The sequence below is a fragment of the Carex rostrata genome, chromosome 20, assembly GCF_964058835.1.
Source record: "Carex rostrata chromosome 20, lpCarRost1.2, whole genome shotgun sequence".
Lineage (NCBI taxonomy): Eukaryota > Viridiplantae > Streptophyta > Magnoliopsida > Poales > Cyperaceae > Carex > Carex rostrata.
The window spans coordinates 3100121-3120335 of NC_135937.1; the positions used below are offsets into that span (position 1 = coordinate 3100121).

The 20215-nt window shown below is 35.4% G+C and overlaps 2 protein-coding genes across 6 annotated transcripts; both read left to right on the forward strand.

The window, feature by feature from the left end:
* Positions 1-709: 709 nt before the first annotated feature.
* On the forward strand, positions 710-3567 carry LOC144572662 (BTB/POZ domain-containing protein At3g50780-like). The gene is made up of 2 exons (XM_078322320.1): positions 710-1811; positions 2152-3567. The coding sequence occupies exons 1-2, from the start codon at positions 1242-1244 to the stop codon at positions 3130-3132; spliced, it is 1551 nt and encodes a 516-aa protein (XP_078178446.1). The 5' UTR covers positions 710-1241; the 3' UTR covers positions 3133-3567.
* Positions 3568-5738: 2171 nt separating this feature from the next.
* Positions 5739-17382, forward strand: LOC144572660 (exocyst complex component SEC3A-like). Of its 5 annotated transcripts, none has more exons than XM_078322313.1 (25): positions 5739-6011; positions 7255-7331; positions 7656-7736; positions 7879-7946; positions 8252-8354; positions 8797-8978; positions 9453-9570; positions 10315-10419; positions 10659-10760; positions 11426-11563; positions 12124-12252; positions 12498-12581; positions 12675-12749; positions 13178-13333; positions 13570-13672; positions 13795-13859; positions 14168-14338; positions 14925-15007; positions 15102-15183; positions 15280-15377; positions 15880-15988; positions 16320-16394; positions 16682-16747; positions 16841-16930; positions 17008-17382. In XM_078322313.1, the coding sequence occupies exons 1-25, from the start codon at positions 5840-5842 to the stop codon at positions 17116-17118; spliced, it is 2643 nt and encodes an 880-aa protein (XP_078178439.1). In that variant the 5' UTR covers positions 5739-5839; the 3' UTR covers positions 17119-17382. The 5 variants fall into 5 exon arrangements, 4 of the variants coding, with proteins under 4 accessions (XP_078178439.1, XP_078178440.1, XP_078178441.1 ...); XM_078322314.1 differs by lacking the exon at positions 5739-6011 and adding an exon at positions 6601-7159; XR_013517768.1 differs by lacking the exons at positions 15880-15988; positions 17008-17382.
* Positions 17383-20215: the final 2833 nt, after the last annotated feature.

Here is a 20215-nt window from a genome sequence, read left to right on the forward strand (position 1 = left end):
AGAATGAGAAAAAAATGAATTGCGCTGAACTTTCACTTTTTACCTTTGTTAGCACCCGTCTAAATTACCGTACCAACTCTGTGAGTCCATAAGCATATGCTTTTTCAAGCACGAGATTGGTTTGGTTCTATGCATTAAATTAGTAATTTAAACTAGCATACGTCTCCTCATTCCCTTTTCAGCAAGTGGTCGACAGTTCGAGCATCCCAGGCTCCCAGGTCCCAGCAATATATATATTTCTTTTTCCTTTTTATTCCGGACGTTGGGTTTTCCAAGAAAATCAGTGTGAGGTTCTTCTATTCATAGTGAAACTATAGAAATTTTCAAACATAATCATAATCACAATTTTTTTTCCTGAAAAAGTATCTACTATATTATCATTATGGCTTGAAGCACAAGCACTCATAGTTACAGTTTTGTCTGTATCAATATTTTCAATAATAGAACAATAAAGTCAATATGTCTAAGCTTTTATGAAACATTAACGACTCATAATTGTATTGTAGGACCGAAAAGATTCCCTTTAAAAATAAATAAAGGGCATGATAATTTGATAATTTGACATTTTGACTATGGTCCGTCTGTGGCACTTATTCACTCAGCTCTCTTAAATTGACCTACCGGTTCATTAAACCAGGCCCATGTGGAAAACCAGAGAGAATCAGTTGAGCAAGAGTCAAAACAAAAGAAACGGTGATCAGTGTAATCCTTTCGATACTCCGACCCCATCTTTCTTTCTTTATTAGCGCACACATCCACACACACTCTGACACAGACACGGGGTGGAGAGAAAGAGGGGAAGAGTGAAATGATTTCTATGGAACAAAGGCTGATGGGAAAAGAAGCGACATTGTCGTTTGGCGAGAAAGCTCGGCAACTCCTCCCATAGTCGAATTTTTAGTTTATTCTTTTCCCCTATTGCTCTCTTTTCTCTGTTTTTGTTAAGCGCGAGACATCGCGACTAATCGGTGAGCTGTCTTCTTACAGTGATTGGGTTTTGTGGGTTTCGGTAAAGTTGCATCTTTTATTAGGTTTAAGTCTTCTTGATTTGCGATTTTCTTGAAGTTGTAGTTTAACTACACAATCGTCACTTATCTTAGCTAGTTACGTTGCTGTTTTGGTCAGGAAGCTGGGGTCTTTAGACCAATTTGTAATTTCTCTCTTTTCCGGTTTGTTAATACCCTTAGCTGAGGATCAATAGTTTCCAGCTCAACAATTCATGCTTTGGAAACCCCCACAAAATGTCTGATTTCAAGGTAAGAAAGCTTGAATCGGGTCACGCCAGGATCCGAAATGTACCAATTGCAGTGACCCCAGAAGGATTTTGGTGCTGTCCCTCTCCAGCTGTGCTCCAAAAAACCCTTAAAAACACTAATCACCACCCTAACAAGCACAAGAAACCAACCTCCCCCGCACCTCCTTCTCTACCTCCTGAAATACCACCAATTGAAACCCAAATCGAACTTGTGGCCGAAACTCCAGACCCGGTAACTGCACCCGATCCGAGCCCAGAAACACAACAGAGAAAAATCTCAGTTGGGTTTGGTCGACCTGAAACGAGTGACTTAAAGGTGGTTTTGTATGGTAAAGAAGGAATTTCTGTAAGTATTAGTGCACACAAAGAGGTTCTTTCTGAGAATAGCAGCTTTTTTCAAGAGAAATTGGGGGTTGATTCTAGGGTGACCTGTATCGAACTCCCTGATTGTGATGATGTCGAGATCTATGTGGAGACAATCGGCTTGATGTATTGTAAGGAGGTGAAAAACCGACTGCTAAAACAGAGCGTGCCACGAGTTTTGCGACTTTTGAAGGTTTGTTTCAATATATTGAAAAATGAAAAAACTAGTTTTAAAAAGAGAGTCACAACTATTTAATTATTCATGAAGTATATACAATTTTCACTTATTCTACATGAATTGTTACTGTGACACCAGGTACTGGTTGTACCTTACCTAACCATTCCTTAGATATTGTTAAATTGTTCTTAATGGAACATCTTTAGGGTTGAGCATAATGGTGCTTAGTTTCTACCTGCTGCTACCAACCTTAATTATTTGGTAAGGTTGGTATTATCCATAATTCCATACTGCAAAAGGAATTTATCTTTGATTATTTTAAGTTTTTCATTTTTTTGTGTGTTTGTTTGTTTAGGTGGCTGAATCGTTGGGTTTCAAGTCATGCATCATATCATGTCTAGACTATCTAGAAGCAGTACCATGGGTCGGTGAAGAAGAGGAAGAAAGTGTGCTTTCTTCCATAAAAGCTCTGCAATTAAATACTAACTATGGTACATCAACCACTGACAGTAACTATAATAACAATGTCAATAATATTTACCAAGCGAGTCCTTTACTAAGAAGGGTTGTCTCATCTGACACCACGACCCCGCCCACTAAAACCCTAAGCCACATCATGGACATGGTGCTAAAAAGCACTGACGAGCGGGCACGCCGTGAAATGAAAACCCTAGTTCTAAAGCTTCTCAAGGAGAACAACCTTTGGATTAGTGGATCAGTGGACATTTGTGCTGAGACCCTTTATGTGTCATGCCGGATTTGTTTAGAAGTTCTTTTGGATTCATTCAAACAAGCTTCAGAGCCAGATTTTGCTGAAAATTCCTTGGAAAATAGAAATACTGTGTACAAGAAGATTAATCTAGAGGCCGATAACGTCCTCTGGTTGGTTGAGATTTTGTGTGACCGAAATGCTGCAGATGAATTTGTGATGATCTGGGCGGATCAAGATGAGCTGGCTCAGCTACATGCAGTGCTACCAGTGACATGTCGCCATGTGGTTAGCCGCATAACGGCCAGATTATTTGTTGGGATAGGAAAAGGAGAGATCCTTCCTTCCAAGGAGACGAAAAGTGCTTTATTGAATGTTTGGTTGAAGCCATTGATGCATGATTACAACTGGTTGCAACACGGGTGTAGAAATTTTGATAGAAAAATAGTGGAAGAAGGGATTGGGAGGACTATTTTGACACTGCCTTTAGAGGAGCAAAGGAGTATTTTGTTGGCATGGCTGGGTAGCTTTTTACGGGCAGGAGATAGCTGCCCCAACTTACAAAGGGCTTTTGAGGTCTGGTGGAGGAGAACATTTGTAAGGCCTTATGTGCCAGACAGAAATTGATTTACCGAGTTTCCATGGGTGTTGATTCAATTTGGCACAGCGATGGCTTTCTTTTGGTATTTTCCTAGAGATTACCTCTTATGCTCACCTTTTATTTTTAAAAAAGTTCATTTCATTGTTCTTGTGACTGTTTCTTTGTTCAGCGGTGATAAGAACAATTATTGTGAAATTCACAGCCCCATGGCGAATCCAAATCTATCTTTCTCATTAGGTTAACTAGTGCAGTGGATGGCAAATTGGGTTCAGCTCTTCTATTTGGTGGTATGAGATTTATTGGGAAGTCCAAGGAATAACTGTGCAGTTTATTTCAGTATTTCGTATCAGTCTGAATGTAATTTACAACCGTATGAATTAATTAGACATAATTATCTGGGTATGAATGTAATTTTGAAATCATTGCAATGGGAAGACAGTATATAGAATCCAGATTCCAAACCAGTGAGTCAATAGTTTGCCATATCATTGGATTCTTACAGAGATGCTAATAGAATTTACAGGTAAATATTTTGAGAATGAAGTTTTTATCTAAAAGGGTATTTGTTTTCATTTGGACTCGTTACATGAGTTCTTGTGACCAATTTCTATTACTGGCTATCCACAATACTGCGGCTAGAGTGTGCTTCGATTAAATTGAAATGCAACAGAGAATGCCCATGATTTTGAAAAACATAATAATAAGAATATCAAATCAAAATTTGGCGCAGTAAATGGTACAAGTCAACTGGATTAGGCGAAATAAAAGGGGATCTTTCTTTTATAAGCTTGACAAGGTGCTGCTAAGCGGTGGAAATCAAATGAATTTAACAAAATAAAAGGGGAAGATGCTTTTCAATTATTGCCTTTCACATGGTGAAGCTCTTGCTAACATGACAAAATGCAACAGACTAACAAAAAAAAAATTTGAACAGGAAAGTGCGTTAGACTGTGATACTGAAAAGGAGAACTCTTTTGTTTAAGAAAAATGTAAGACTCCTAAAAAAAAGTCCGTGAATAATTACTGCAAATGAAAAAACGAAAAGAAGCGATATATATATATATAGGAATATGCTGAAAACAACGATTTTTAATAAATCTAAAAAAATAGTAAATTTTTTAAAAAAAATATAACATTTGGTCTCCAAACACATATTAATATGGAGAACAAGATGAACGGTTCGGATCGACCATTAGGATTTTGAAAAGTCGAATATTGAGCCGTTACATGGAGGCCCTCTATGCTACGCGTAGCATGCTAGCATATTCCATATATATATATACACACACACACACACGCACATATAGAGATGGGCTATGGTGCATTGCAATGCATGAGCAACCTTGCATTGGACTATAAATCACCGATTCAAAGTCCAAATGACTGATCCAAACTGTTCATCTTGTTCTCCATATTAATATGTGCTTGGAGACCAAATTTTACATTTTTTGGAATTTTTTTACTATTTATTAAGCCACTTTGAAAATCTGAGTGAACAGTAAAAACAGTAAAAATTTCTGGACCACCGGATCGACGATTTTCAAAGTGGCTTAATAAATAGTAAAAGAATTCCAAAAAATGTAAAATTTGGTCTCCAAGCACATATTAATATAAAGAACAAGATGAATGATTTGGATCGGTCATTTGGACTTTGAATCCGTAATTTATAGTCCAATGCACAAGAGTGCCCATACATTGCAATGCACCATAGTCCATCTCTCTATATATATATATAGCTTTTTCTGATAAATGTATCATATATATCCAATTTCCCAAAATTACAAGGCCATAACTGCCGATAGGTTGTTTGTTTTAAACAAATGTGGCATTTCCCAATAATGACCTGTATCTTGTAAGCATTTCCCGCGCAGCACCAGAGCGTATTTTGCTCTCCTATCAAATGCGATCATGTAACGGGTCAAGATCCTGGTTGCAGTTTTTGCTACGCGGACCTCACTATTAGTCTTTATTACAAAAGTTTGTTCAAAATTTTAAGAAGTTTTATTAGGTTTATGTTTGTGTAGTGCTCAGCCCAAGCACTTAATTTCTTATGGGCTACTGAAGCCGAACTATTATTTAGGTACTTGTTTAATTGAATATTTTATAATTTTATTAATTATTACTATCTAATATTGTGTAATATGAGTTAGACAATTGCATTTTAAGAAAATATCAAATTTGAAATTAGATAAACATTTAATTTTAGAATTTTGATTGATTTATTGATGTTGCCTTAGCATCTAATAAAAGAGCATCAAACTGATGCTTTAGGAAATATATATAGTAGAAATAAAAAAAGTGAACAAATATGGATATTCAAATTAAAAGTCGAATAAAATTTTGTGAAGAGACCAAATATTATTTGATCAATGATCAAATATTAATAAAATTATATTAAAATTTTCAATCACTTAATCGTTTATCAAATGATTTCAACTTATTTAAAAACAAATTGATAAACACGGTTTGGTTCGCTTTTCATTGTTATTTGTTTTGCAATTGACCGAGTCGGTCCGGCTCCCTGGGTCTATATAACAAGATTTCTACTGACCTGCTACACAAATAACAATAAAATTTCGACCACAGTAAATTAATTTCCTCCCAGACGACCTGCTGAACGTTCCGCATCGAAAGAGAGATGAGAGACCGTCAGAGGTGTAGAACAAACTAAGTTGACTTCTGTTATTCCTTCTCCTTCCTCCATTCTTCTCTTTCCCTCAGCTTGCCTCCACAATGGCGAGATCAAGTGCGGAGGACATGGAGCTGAGGCGGTCGTGCGCAGTGGCGATCGCCGGCAACGGAGGCAAAGAAGAGGAAATCGTTCTTTCTATTCGTGTTGCCAAAGGCCGTGGCATTTTCGAGAAACTTGGCCGTCTCGCCGAACCTAGGGTTCTCGCTGTCACAAGTACATGCCTCTCTCTCTCTCTCTCTGTACATACTAACATACCTAGTAGAATGAAAAAATCGTGCAGTGCTGTGACCAAGTCAATATTTCACATGCCGTGCCATGACCAAAATGTCAACAGGTGGTCACGGCACGCGAATGGTCATGCCGTGACCCGTGCAGTAACCGGTCACATTAGTCACGTTTGATCATTTTTTACTATTTTTTTTGTAATTTAAATTTGTTTATTGAAAAAATTCAGAAAAGTTTCCAAAAAATGTGGATCGATTCTTTGAAATATTTTAATGAAGAATTAATGTTAAAAAAACGTGCCTTTTCCGGTGCCGTGATCAAGGCGATTTACATGCCGTGCGGGGCCAGGCCGTGTCTTTCTTGCTAACAACTGGTCACGGTACGCGAATGGTAAATGGCATGGGACACATGAGTTACGGCACATAATTGTCACGCGTGCGCCGTTCCGTGATGGAGCTGGCTCCGACGAGCCATTTTTCCCATTCTATACCTAGTCCTGTTGTTTGAATGCAGCTGTTAACATTACGATTCTCTCAGATTTTATATCAAACACATAGCCTTCAATATTTCTTTCTTGTAAAGAAATTAGCATGTTTAAAAGCTAAGCAGTAATTACAAGAGAATCATGCTTGAGTAAACTATACAGATCACCTGTTCACTACTCTTAGATTTTAAGATTAGCGGTTGCTTAAAATTATAAATATCACCTGTTCACTACTTCTCTTGGATGCCAGAACTAATTTTCTTTCAATCCTTGTTGTTGAAACTTCTTGTTAGAAATCAACTTGATTAAAAAATTGGATTCTTATTTGATCAAAATTTTTGTGCTTGAGAGCAAACAATATCAGTTGTACTAAAATTTTCAAATGGTTTGCTTTAGTTTACCCCCATTTCTTGCTTATTTTTAGTGGCCAAAGAGTCTGACTGAACATAGTTCTATTGCGTGACATCTTTGTTTTTCTGAACTTATTTAAGACTAAATTGGGTAAAGTTGAGCACAATGGAGGCTTCATTGGACATATCATCATGGGTCAACTGAGTCACAATAAATGGTGAATGAGGTGTAATTAGGCTGGCTTGCACACTTGGTGATTGTGACACGTGTCATATTTACCTGAAATTTCATGAATATCATGGTTGTTGCGTAAAGATACTATGTTTTTATCTGCAGGAAATACCATCTTTACCTGAAATTTCATGAATGTGTAATTTAGAATCAATTTTTGTATAGCTAAACTTTCATCACGAAGTGAAAATACCAAGGCCTTCATTCGAGTGCTAAAGTATTCATCAGGTGCCGGACTTGAGGTCATTTTCTATTTTCCTAATTTAAATTAATTGATTATATGTTTCCCATTTTAAAAACATGTCTGTCTTTACCAAGTAATCAACGGTAGAAATGAGGCCTTACAGAGACTTTATTTAGTCAATTGAGGTTACTGGTAACAAATGGGGTATACTTCCCACTGTTCTGGTTTTAGTGTGGTGTTGGCATTACAGGCACAAGGTAGTATGCAATAGACCTCCTTGAACCAAAACAAAAGACATAGTAATAATTTAATATTGGAAAAATAATAATGATAGAAGCATACACATTTGAACTTCTAACAATTTTTATATTATTATGTGCAGCCAGCTAAACAGTACAAGCTGAAACACCTGACAAAGCTGGAGGTTGTCACTAACGATCCTAGTGGCTGTACATTTTTTATGGTAACTCTTCTATCCTCATGAGAGATATCTTCTTTCTTTGAAGATTATTAGATTATTTCTGTTGGCATTAGAAAAATTTCAATGACCACATGGTTTTAGTTTGCTTAAACATAATTTTATTTTCAAACTGTACTTAATGTAGGGTTTTGATAATTTAAGGAGCCACAGTGTTGCTCCTCCTCAATGGACAATGCGCAATATTGATGACAGGTACCATCATAAAAAATAAGGGTACCCAACTGCTCATTACCATTTTGTGAATATTAGTAAAACAGATGTCCAAGCTTTGAACTGGGTCTCAAACCATGACATAAAACTTGTGGTAAATCATAGTAAGCATTCCACTCCATCAGTCAACTATCTACTGATTTCTACCAGATGGGCATCTATTTAATACTCTCCAGCACTGGCTTGTTGGTTTTCATATTGGGATTGTTGGTTTCACCTGTCAAGTTATTGTGCTGGTTGTTGTCGCACATATTGATTTTGTTTTCCTTTTCTGACAAAAATGTTAGGAATCGTTTGCTATTTTGCATGTTGAACTTATGCAAGGAGATATTCACTCGACTGCCAAAAGTTGTTGGGATTGACATAGTGGAACTTGCACTATGGGCAAAGGTGTTTCTCCTGTTCTCTTTGTTTCTTGTTTTCTTACTCTTTTTTTTTTTAAGGTTAGTGGGTATATTCCACCAACAAATGTATTAATATAAAAAAGTTTTTACTAAGCTCCTAACTAGCTATCACTTATTTACAATGACACAGAACATCAGATCTTGATGCCAATTCTAGATTACATTTGTTTTATTACTCTTATGTACATCAGATATGATTTCACTCAGACACTCCAATGCAACTTGAATTGACAAACTTACAGACCTTGCCTGAATTTGTTGCACATTTTCAGGTTTTTAATGCTAATGGTGCCATTTGACCTTAAATGGAATTTAAACCTTGAACTAAACATAAACACAATATAATTATCTAAACAAAATTTTATGTACATTATGATGTTACCATGTTGTGTGTTTATTTATTTTTCCTGTTTGATGCATTTGTTTAGGATAACACTCCAGCAGTAACAACACAAGTGACTACAACCGAAGAGAGCAACCAAGATGGAGCTACAGTGACAGTAGTCACAGAAAGGGAGATGCAAGTAGTAAGTGTGGAAAAGGATCTCCTTGTTTCTCATGCTGAGGAGGAAGAAGAAGATATGGAATCTATGCAATCCCTTCTTGGCATGTATGTTTATTAAAGAATGTTTAGGTTCTAATTATACCTCAGTATAACAAACACAAAATTATGTAAGATGACAAGGATGGTGATGGAATGCTTTTGGATGAGGTTCAGTAATGTGAGTCTGCACATTACACATTATAAATTGTTATTTTACTAGTCTTGTATAAAAAAAGGAGTCAATTTTGTTTTTCTCGACAAAATAAGCTTAAAATTTTATAAAAACATGAATAATTATTTTTATTTTTTAAAAAAGTGTGTATGTGTGTGGGTGGGTGGGGGAGTCAATTGACCCCCATACTTACCACATAGATCTGCCCCTGATAACTTCTTAAGTTTTGTATTGAAAAAACAAAACAGTTTCTAAACAAGTTTGGCAATGGAAAAGACAAACCCTCCTTCCGAAAACTAATACATCCATTACATAGCATCTGACATCCATGATAATAAATGAGTTACTTGGATTTTGTTTATATATAGGTATCTTATGGGGATTGGTGAAACAGAGGCTTTCTCTGAAAGAATGAAGGAAGAACTCCTTGCCTTGGAAGCAACAAATGTGTATTCTCTTTTAGAAGTAGAACCCTTGGTAGATGAGGTACCTATCCTCATATTCATTTTTCTTTTTATTTGACTTGTTCATTTTGGCCTTTATTGTGTCTAATCCCATACACCATGGTAAATTGAGGTTTGTTTGCATGTTTGAGGTAATACTGTCAAATTGAGGCTTAGTTGCTTAATTGTGGAAACGGTGACATGTTATTGAAATACATTGGGGATTAAATACTTAGTTTTACTTATGAGAGTTACTTCCTTTCAAACTGGTTAACTCTAATCCTTGTGTGTCCAAGAAATTTTTAGTTGAAAATCAATATAGAAGTCGAAGGATAAGTTTAAAACTCTTTTTTTCTTTCTGATAGGGGTGTATTGCCAACTAACAATTTGTATTAATGAAAGAAAAGTTTACAGTGTGGGTATATAGTGATAGCTAATTATCAAAATAAAAAGTACAACAAGCATAGAACAATAGAAACTTGGAAAACTGGACATAATTTTGAGTACGCTAATTGTCTTTTAACAGTTATGTTACCATTTGGTGTTTTCAAGGGCAGTTTCATGTATCAGTATTGATGCAGTTCGGCACTGGTACCCTTCATGTGAACCCAGTATCCATATGTAGTACTAAAATTGTAGATCTTGGTTTGATTTTAACTATTTTAGTTATATTTTTTAAGGGAAGTAAAGGAAATAATGCATGCAAACAGTAATGTTCTGTTTAAATGAAACAGAAAAACACCTTTGCATTGAAAATTACATAATTGCTATAATGTGGACCTTTCAGGTAGTACAGGGATTGGATTCGGCTACATTTTGCATAGATGACATAGATGAATGGCTTCAAATCATCAATGTTAAGCTTCGGCATATGAGAGAGGACATTGCATCTGTATGTTCTTGTAGTGTTACAAAAAACTTTATGTTGGTACTGGCATGAGGAGTATCTAGAAATATCAACAATACCAAGACACTAATCAAATTAGCATATCAAAGAAAAGTAACATATTACTTGTATGCAACACAATCATTGCAAGTTTGCAATAGAGTACAAGTGTACACTTGTTGTTTAAGAATACCTTGTGTTTTCAACTGAACTGCTAGGCATAATGGCTTTCTGAACTATTTTAGATTGAATCAAGGAATAACACCATGGAATTGCTATCTGATAACTGCAAAGGACTAGTTGACGAGCTAGATAGGCTGCTCAATCACATCTGCATTCCTCCTGAGGTACCACTTACAATTTCAAGTAACTATTTATCGAGTAATAGATTACAGTAATTGCAACACAAGGATATATTTGGGCTGTTTTTGGAAAGGGTTGGAATCCATTGGCACCGGCTTTGCTTGAAAATCTTGACAATGCTTTATGAAATCAAGTAAAAAAATAAATTAAAGATAAAAATGAAACTTATAGACGTGTTAGCATGATTGATTGGTAGTGTATCAATTTTGTACAATTTGGATATCATTTGGTATTACATCTAATGCCATTAATGAACGGTACATAAAGTATAAATTATATTCCAACTGCGGGATTTTTAAATTAAGTTGCTTTCTAATTAGCGAGACTTTCAAGTTGTTAGTTGATCTTAACCCTTTGGAACTTCTGTGAAATTGACTTCAATTCAGAATTTTCAATCGAGGCTTAATTGCATAATGTAGAGCTATACTTTGTTATTTTGTTGTTTAGTTGCTCTTTTGTAAGCCTGTGCACATGTCATGCGAACGCATCTTATTTTATTTTTTATCTCATACCATGCAGCATGGTTCAAATTGCTTTGAATCAATGGCATCAATGATTGTGCTACTAATTGCATATTTGCCAAAGATGTTACTTTTTTCCTTGCATATTACTTGCATTATGTCATTTGATTTGTTTTCTTGGATTTCAGTACTCTACCGTCTTAACAGCTGGATCTTTTGAAGAGAAACGGATGCTTAAACATGTCGAAGCCTGTGAATGGTTGTCTGGAGCTCTTCGTAGTCTTGAAGCCTCCAACATTGAACCATGTTATGCCAACATGCGAGCCGTACGTCCCTTTCATCTTTGTCAGGGAAAAGTTTAGAACCCTGATAAAATCACATATATATTCACACCTCTATCATATTCGTTTTGTTCTTAATAAGTGATGAGGCTAATTAGCCTCACTTTTCATATAGTCAAAGAGGTGGCTATTATTATGTGATGTTGTTGCAATTTTCAGGTCATTGTATGTCCCATGAACCTATACAGTTTGTGTAGCTTTTATTCTTGGCTCCATGTGCCAATAAGGGTCTACATTTGGGGGTGAAAAAATTATTCTTGCCAAGTTTGTGGATACCAAAGGACTGATAATACTTCCAATAACTCACATGCTCATTTCCAAGTTAGTATAATATACATGTTTTAATCAAATAAGCAATTTTGATCAATGCACTCTCTGTGGCTTATGGAATACCTATTCTGATTTATCAATATAGCTTTTTGGATAGAGGTTGTTATTGCAGTGGTGCTACCTTGGCATCTCTTATTTGGCCTCTGTCTCAAGCCCCTAACTCTTTTGCATTGGTACTGTTCCACACTGATCTCATATTGGTGAAATCTTTGTAGGTCAGGGAACGACATCAGGAGCTGGAGAAACTTAAAGCTGTGTTTATCAAACGGGCAATGGATTTCCTCAGAAATTATTTTTCTACTTTGGCTGACTTCATGTTAACTGACAAGAACTACTTTGCTCAGGTCTCTTTTATTAGGATCTGAAAACACACTTGTAAATGAAGACCACTCTGCTGTGTTTCTTTCTTCGTAGTTTTTTTTTTTTTTGTAATTCCTGCTATTATTTCCTTGTGAGCTTTAAAAAAATAGAATGAAAGAAAATAATTCCCAATCTCCTTTTTAAAACTTAGAAACTTTTATATAAATATTTCTAATGTTTAAAACTACAAAATTGATACTTATTACACAAATTGTTACTTTGAATGAAGTTTCAGGGGCAGCTGAAGCGACCTGATCATTCTGATTTGAGGTTCAAGTGCAGGACTTATGCACGACTTCTGCAACACTTAAAGGTTCTTAATCTCTGTTTCAGTCTGTTGCTCTTATGTAGTTTCTTGTAGTTCATTTTATCTTTTTATCTCATATCAACTATAATACTATATCAGAGCCTCGATAGGAGTAGCTTGATGCCATTAAGGAAAGCATACTGTCAGGCCCTCAATTTGCTTCTTCGGAGAGAGGTCAGCAGATCATCATCATTTATTAATTTGATTTGATTCTTTTGTTTTGTCTTACTGAGGCAGTTCTTTCACCTTTTAACAATCATGACCGTTCAATCCATTTAACCAATGATTTAAAGATTCAGGAGAAATATTGAACATGTGAGGTAGTGGTTGGTTGCAGACCTAACTTAGCTCTTGTTTTTGCAATGAAGCATCAAACCATCCAATTTTCTATAATATTGCAACTGTGTAACCAATATTCAATTTAACCCCACTTGGGCTAAATAACCAATTGATGAGTTACGCCTCACAATTGCTGGATATAGACTGCAAATTTGAACACCATACAAGCCCAGAAATAGAAGCAATCTTATATTCTGATAGTGCATTCTCCTTTAGATGTCAAGTAAATAATAATAGTAGTTTCTTTGTTTTACATGAGCCAGGCACGTGAATTTTCAAATGAGCTTCGTTCGATTACCAAAACACCCAGAAATGCTCCTGCTTGGCTTGAAGGCTCTGTTAGTTCCAATGATACATCCATGGTTTCTGAAGCTTATTCCAATATGCTCAAAATATTTATTCCTCTGCTAGTGGATGAGGTTATCTTTAAAACATTGCAAGTTGTTGTTTGTTAAATTTTTATTTATTTTCTCTGTAAGTACCAGATGAGCTGTTTGAGAATTTAGTTTTAAGTAACTGTGAAAAAAAATGAAGTAATCTAAAAGATAAACAAGAAAAAGAAAAAGAAAGAAAGAAAGAAAAGAATTATATTCAATGTGAAGTGCATGCTTCAATGTGTTAGAGGTGTGTTTGAATTGGTTGTGTTGTCTTGCAGAGCTCATTTTTTGCACATTTTATGTGTTTTGATGGGATTGACAATAAGGATGACGATGACGATCTCGAAATTATGGATATAGATGGAAACGATGACAAACCAGGTTTGTTTGTTTTTTTTTTTTTGCAGTAAACAAATTATGATCTATTTGTACTTTACATCTTTTTATAATGCCATGCAGTTGTTTTCCCATTAGATGTTTCTTTACTCATTCCATTTACACAGATACCACTTCCTCGGAATTGAATGCACTTAATGAAGCTCTCAAAGATCTACTAGATGGTATTCAGGTACCGTTAATGGGGTAACTTAAGCAACTGTACATGGTATTAACATACCATTTTGGTCATCTTAATCCTAAATGATATCTTTTCTCATGCATTTTCCATTTTCTGATGAGCGGGGGTCCATATTGTTCAACCATTTGAACCTGAGGTTTAATTGGGCTTCAGACCTTCAGTCATCCGGTCAGAAAGGACAGTAAAAAAATATTAAAATTATACATGTTAATACAACACATGTAACCTTCTTACTAACTATTTCTTTTCTTCTTACTGGACTGTTTTTTAAATAATTTCTTGTTTGTTCTTCTGTACAGGAGGATTTCTATGCAATAATAGACTGGGCGTGGAAAGTAGACCCTTTGAGGTGTATATCCATGTATGGCGTCACTGAACGGTACCTCTCAGGCCAAAAAACTGATGCTGCCGGCTTCGTCCATAAGTTGCTTGACGATTTGCGCTCCAAGATAGTCTCCCAGTTCAACAAGGTTTGACTTCGCACATGGATTCAAGTAGCCATTTTATATGTTTTCTAATACGACTCGGATAAAATGTTTTTAAGACCCATTTCTCAAACCTTGTTTCCACAAAGTGACATGAATTTTGGTATTCACAAAAACACAAGGCAACATATGGTTTGCACATCAGATTATTTCTTCTCTATTTAGAATTCTCTCCTGGTTTAACCCACCTTCCATTATGTTTGCACAAAGTTTTTTTTTTCTCTCCTTTTTTTTTTTTTTTTTTTTTTTTGCATTATCTCAAGTGATTGCCATTGGATGGAGACAAACTTACTAGAATAAGAGATTCAAATTTGCTAAAGTTCCATTGGATTAATGGAATAAGACCAAAATGGTCATTTTCTTCCTTTAGCCTAAATCCAAATTAATTGATGTTTGCTGTGACCCCTCTTTCATTGCAATAACAGTCGTACTGCACTAGCTGCTTAATACCAAAGTTTTTGGGCCAGAACAGCATAAAACAAGTAAAATTTTGGTTTGTTGACGACGACAACAACAACTAGTACTCAATGACAATAAGAACAACAATACTAATTGCTCTTACCTTTTATAGTTTATTGAAGAAGTTTGCCATCAAATTGAGAGGAACGAGCGGAATATACGTCCCCCCATTGGAGTTTTATCCTACATGACAAAGTATTTCTCATAACTTCTTAATTTGAATTTTCTATGCCAAAAATAGTATAGTTGGAGCTAGCATCATTATGGACTTTTTTTTTTTTGTGATAAGGTTTGAAAATCTTGCATCAAGGATGGAGCAGAACATTCAAGGCCAATCTAGAGATATGGTTGATAAGGCTTACAGCAAGTTGGTCAGTATATGCTTCTTTAGGAAACTTTGAGGGATAATACAAGTAAAAATGATGATAAGTACTTATTTTACAGAAGTTGTTTTCGGAATTTGTTAGGTTGGCGCTATGTTTCAAACATTAGAGAAAATTGCTGAAACCGACTCCAAATCTTTTGACATTGTACTCATAGAGAACTATGCTGCTTTCCAAAACAGGTATGAAATATATTGTATAGTAACTGATTGCCGCATGGTGATTTAACAGCATAACATGGTGATTATGGTCTTGAGTTGAATTTGGGAAGTTCTTGCAATAATCTCACCAAAACATAACTGTACATGGTACCGGCAATATTGCACCAAGTTGAGCTTCAATTAACCTTTAGTTATGTAATTAAGCTTTGTTTTAATCATTATCTCAATTAACCTTTAATTGTAATCAATTAACCTTTAGTTATGAGAATTGAGCTTTGATTTAAACCAATTAAGCATTGCAAGATAGAAATCTAGTTATACTTTGTTCCGTATCTGTAAAATTTAAGAGGCAGCTGAATTGAAAAACACGAACATCCATGATTCTGCGATTGAGCCATCATTATGCACAAATTAAGCCTTAATAGAGCAGTCAAGTACCAACTAGGACTCATCCAAAATTTAACCCCATTTTAATCATAAAATCAGTGAAAGTGTTTTGCTATTTTTACAATTTTGGATGCAGTCTTTTTGAGTTGGCGAATGTAGTGCCTGGTCTTGCCATGTTCTATCATCTTGCAAGTGAAAATTATGAACAGGCTTGCACTCGTCTTTGCAATTTTGTTATTAATATTGTATGTCTCTCTTGTTATCTTGGGATTTATTTATTTTTCCTTATGAATTTGATTTCTTGTCTGTATTAACTCTTTATCGTGCTCTTTTTGGTTGCATCCCCGTACCCATTTACTGACTTCAAAGAATTACAGTACCGAACCATGGCACTTTACCTTTCCCACATCCTAGTATGTAGATCTTACCACCTAAACATGAGACCGCAGTCAAGTTGTGTTGTTACTGTAATGGTACTGAGTGGTATGGTAAATTAGTAATCCTTGCTATACAATCTATTGAAAACACCTCTCATGATATACTTTTTCTGTTCTTTTCTTCTTGTTTCTTGTAAAGCAATTTGAAAGGCTAATCAGTTTTCACCAAAAAGTTGATGATCTGAGATTGAGAGGTGGAAAAAGCAATGATGAGGTAACCTAACTCTTGTTTACTCACTTTTTGGCTCGAAATTAATTTTTCTCCTTTTACGGGCACTACCAGAACCAGAAAGAGAAGTGAGTAAATTACCATACTATGCTTTTTCTCTTGTCATTGGTATTGGTACCATCTCTTCAAAGGGGAGCGCATCATGGTGTAAAAGCTATATTTTAAAAAAAAATTGCATGACGCAATATGTAAATCATGGTTGCACATGGATGTGAGATAGATAATTGTAAAGAGGTGCATTCTTTTTTATTAATAGTGTAAAATTTGAACAGATCCCATTTCAACAAGGATTATCAAAAGCTGATCTCCGGAAGGTTCTTAAACACAGCTTAACAGGAGTAAGTTCAATTTCTAATTGTTGTGTTATCTAATATTTGATAAAATACAATTTAGATCTATTGGTAGTAAATTATGAATTTATTTCGTGACAGATTGAAAGATCCTTCAATGGAATGAATAGAAAGCTACAAAAGAGCCTCTCCTCTCAAGAGCTTCTCCCTTCTCTATGGGACAAGTGCAAGGTTTGTATGTTAAACTTCATCTTTAGGTATAGAATTCCTATTGTTTTGTTCAATTCTGATTATTTTGAACTTTTCAGAAAGAATTTTTGGCCAAATATGCGGCATTTGTTGAGATGGTACTGAAGATTTATGGTAATGAGCCAGTGACTCCAGTGGCAGAAATGAAACAGCTGCTTGCTCCTTTGTAGATAAAATTAGTGGTTGTTTTGTTTATTGTTAGATTTAAACTGAAAGTACTTGTTATTCTTCCGTTTTATTCATTGATTCTTGTGCATTCCAGTTCTCCTCTGTCTCATTTATTTTTGTATTCGATTGTTGTTTGTTTCGCTGCAGTTAAATGTAATTACTACCTATCTGTTAAAATGTCATTTTACACATGAGTTACATACAACCGATGTAATTTTGAAATTATGATATCTTACAGTATAATATATTTACTTTTTGACGACAAATTCAGCATAACTTACTCTCTGATTTATTTATTCTGGAAAACTTGGCAGGACCGCTAAGAATAAGCACAATTTTTTTATTTTTGAAATTCTTGGCAGAGGCTGACAAGGGTGAGAATCAGGACCGTTCCAAGTATCCGGTGGTGGGGACAAACACTTGCCTACATTGTAAAGATGAGTAGATGACTGAACCAGAAATATGACATGGGTGGCCAAGTAAATAGAAATAAAATAAGTGATAAAAGTAACTTCAGAAATTTATCAGCTTGTAAATAGTTCGTAATCCGTGAGGGTGTTCGGCAAGTTAGGTAGACTTAAACTTTAAGCTTCACTAAGAAAAATGTGTTTGGCAAGAGAAATTTAAGAAAATGAGTCTTTAGCTTTCTTAAGGAGGCTCAATTGCTCAAGTCATGTAGAATAGTGACTTAAAAATTGGAGCAAGCTTAAGAAAGTGGACAAAATGAGACATAAGAAAGTGATTTTAAACTTTATAAAGGAGCAAGTGTTTGACAAACAAAACTTTTTAGTTCCTTAAGGAGCTCTAAAGAAAGTATGCCGAACACTACCATAACGCTTAATATAAATTGTACTCAGTAAAAGAATGCACCTCTTTACAAAAACTATACTAGTATACTGAAAAGTGAATTATAGAGACTCCTTTGAAGAAAAAAAAAAAAAAAAAATTTATCTTGTGCCTTCTCATCCAATAATTTGTTTATGCTCTCTTGTTTAATATTAAGAGTGCAAAGAGGGAAATTGAATCACCGTAATGAATATTGATTATTCAACGTACTCTACTGATTACTAATGTTATATATGAGTTGTCAATAATTTCTCTTGCCTAAGTGTAGTGTAATGTATTTGAATCAACAACTAATGTAAGGCCGCAACGTTATTACTAAAAAAATCTTCAATGTTGATTTGATCTGATAAGAGATACGGAGCATGTGCATTCAAGCTGGATGACTACAAATTAGTGGTTTGCTAACGGGTTACCCGTGACCCGTTCCGGGTAACCCGTTAGGGGTAACGGGTAGGGCGGGTAGACGGGTAGGATGGGTACGGGTACAATCCGCAACGGTTAGACGGGTAGTTTTCCCAAAACCTCTACCCTACCCGTTTATTACCCGTACCCGTTGCGGGTTGACGGGTACGGGCGGGTTTTTTTTTCTGTTTTTTCTGAATTTTTATGCTTTGAGATTCGTGCCAAATTTGAGATTCATGCCAAATTAACGGGTAGGGTATTGCACTGTATAGGGGTCAAATTTGAGATTCATGCCAAATTAAAATTGACGACTCAGATCTCATTCTACTCAGTCAGGTATTGCACTGGATCTGAATTCTAAAAGTAGGCCCCCAAAAAAATTTTGAAACGGGTCGGGTACGGGTACGGATACGGGTAGGCGGGTACGGGTAGACGGGTACGGATACAACGGGTTTTTTTTCAAATTGGGTTGTCCGGTCCGTTTATTACCCGTACCCGTCTACCCATCTACCTGTTTGTACCCGGGCAACGGGTACGGGTACCTCGGGTAACGGGTACGGGCCGGGCAAAACGGGTTGAACCCCTAACGGGTTTAGCAAAACACTACTACAAATACAATATAACACGTGTCTAGGGCTCTGGGGCTAGACCGATTTTTTTATTAATAGAAAAGAAAAGAAAAAGTTATCTTAAAAGAGGAACGTTTTTGCGATATTTCGTTTTATAAGAAAAACGGGGTAGTTCCGGACGGGACGGACATCCACGTCCCGGTTAATTAATTTTAACAGATTCAAATCCCGCTAAAATTATAAAAAAAAAAAAAAATACTGGATCAGGACTCTTTATTCAGTCCAGACAAGAAGCAAAAGAAAAAAAAATCTTCATGCCTCAATCGATCCCTCTATCTTTCTCTGACTCCTTGAGAGAAGAAACAAGGTACAACACTTGTTCTCGCTCTATTCACGAATTATAGTGGGTTAATTACTAAAGAGTAATTTGAAAGAAATTGTCGATGTTCTCCTTTTTACGATGCTAGATTAGTATTGCAAAGGTTCAGACTTTAAATTTAATTTCTCTTGCAATCTATTGGAGATTTGGAGGTGCCCTTTCCATGCTCGTTGACTTATTTTTTAGATTTTGAATGCAATCGTAAATATTTTTTTTTCAGTGTCCCTCAAAAAAGAAAAAAAAATACACACTTTCTTCTTTATTTTTTCCGCTTGTTCTCTGGATGAGATGGAGAGTCCCGGACCAAGTTTTTCTTTTTAATTTCAGCGGAGTTTGGATTGAGGAATAATTAATTAATCCGATTTTCTTAAAAAACGAGATATCCTAAAAACATTCCTCTTTTGCGATAATTTTTTTGTTTTTTTTCTATTAGTAAAAAAGTGATTAATTTCTCATGTATTTACACTTGTGCTCTTGATTATATCTAATATATCTTTGTTGTTCTTTTCTATTTATCTTTTGAGTTAATAATTCACAATAAAATATTATTTAATTTATGATTTTTTTTCTCTTCCTTTCCAAGAGAATGCAACAAACAATATTTGAACCAAGAGCATAAATTAGATTGGAAATTTTTTCTCCTCTTCTTCTTCTTCTCTTCCCTTTGGAACATTTCATCATACCTTTACTCTTTTGTTACGGGATGTCTCCATTGCTTTTGTTCCCAATCTTGTCAGCATTTTGACCCAAACGAAAAACTGGAGACAAATATTTTTTCTGAATAACCGGAGGTGCAAATCTTGTTTCAAATTCTAACTTGTTATTTATGGTATGTCGGGATCCAGTTGAATTCGAGCCAGACTGAACCAAATCAAAACTAGATCAGATTAACAATAGTAAATG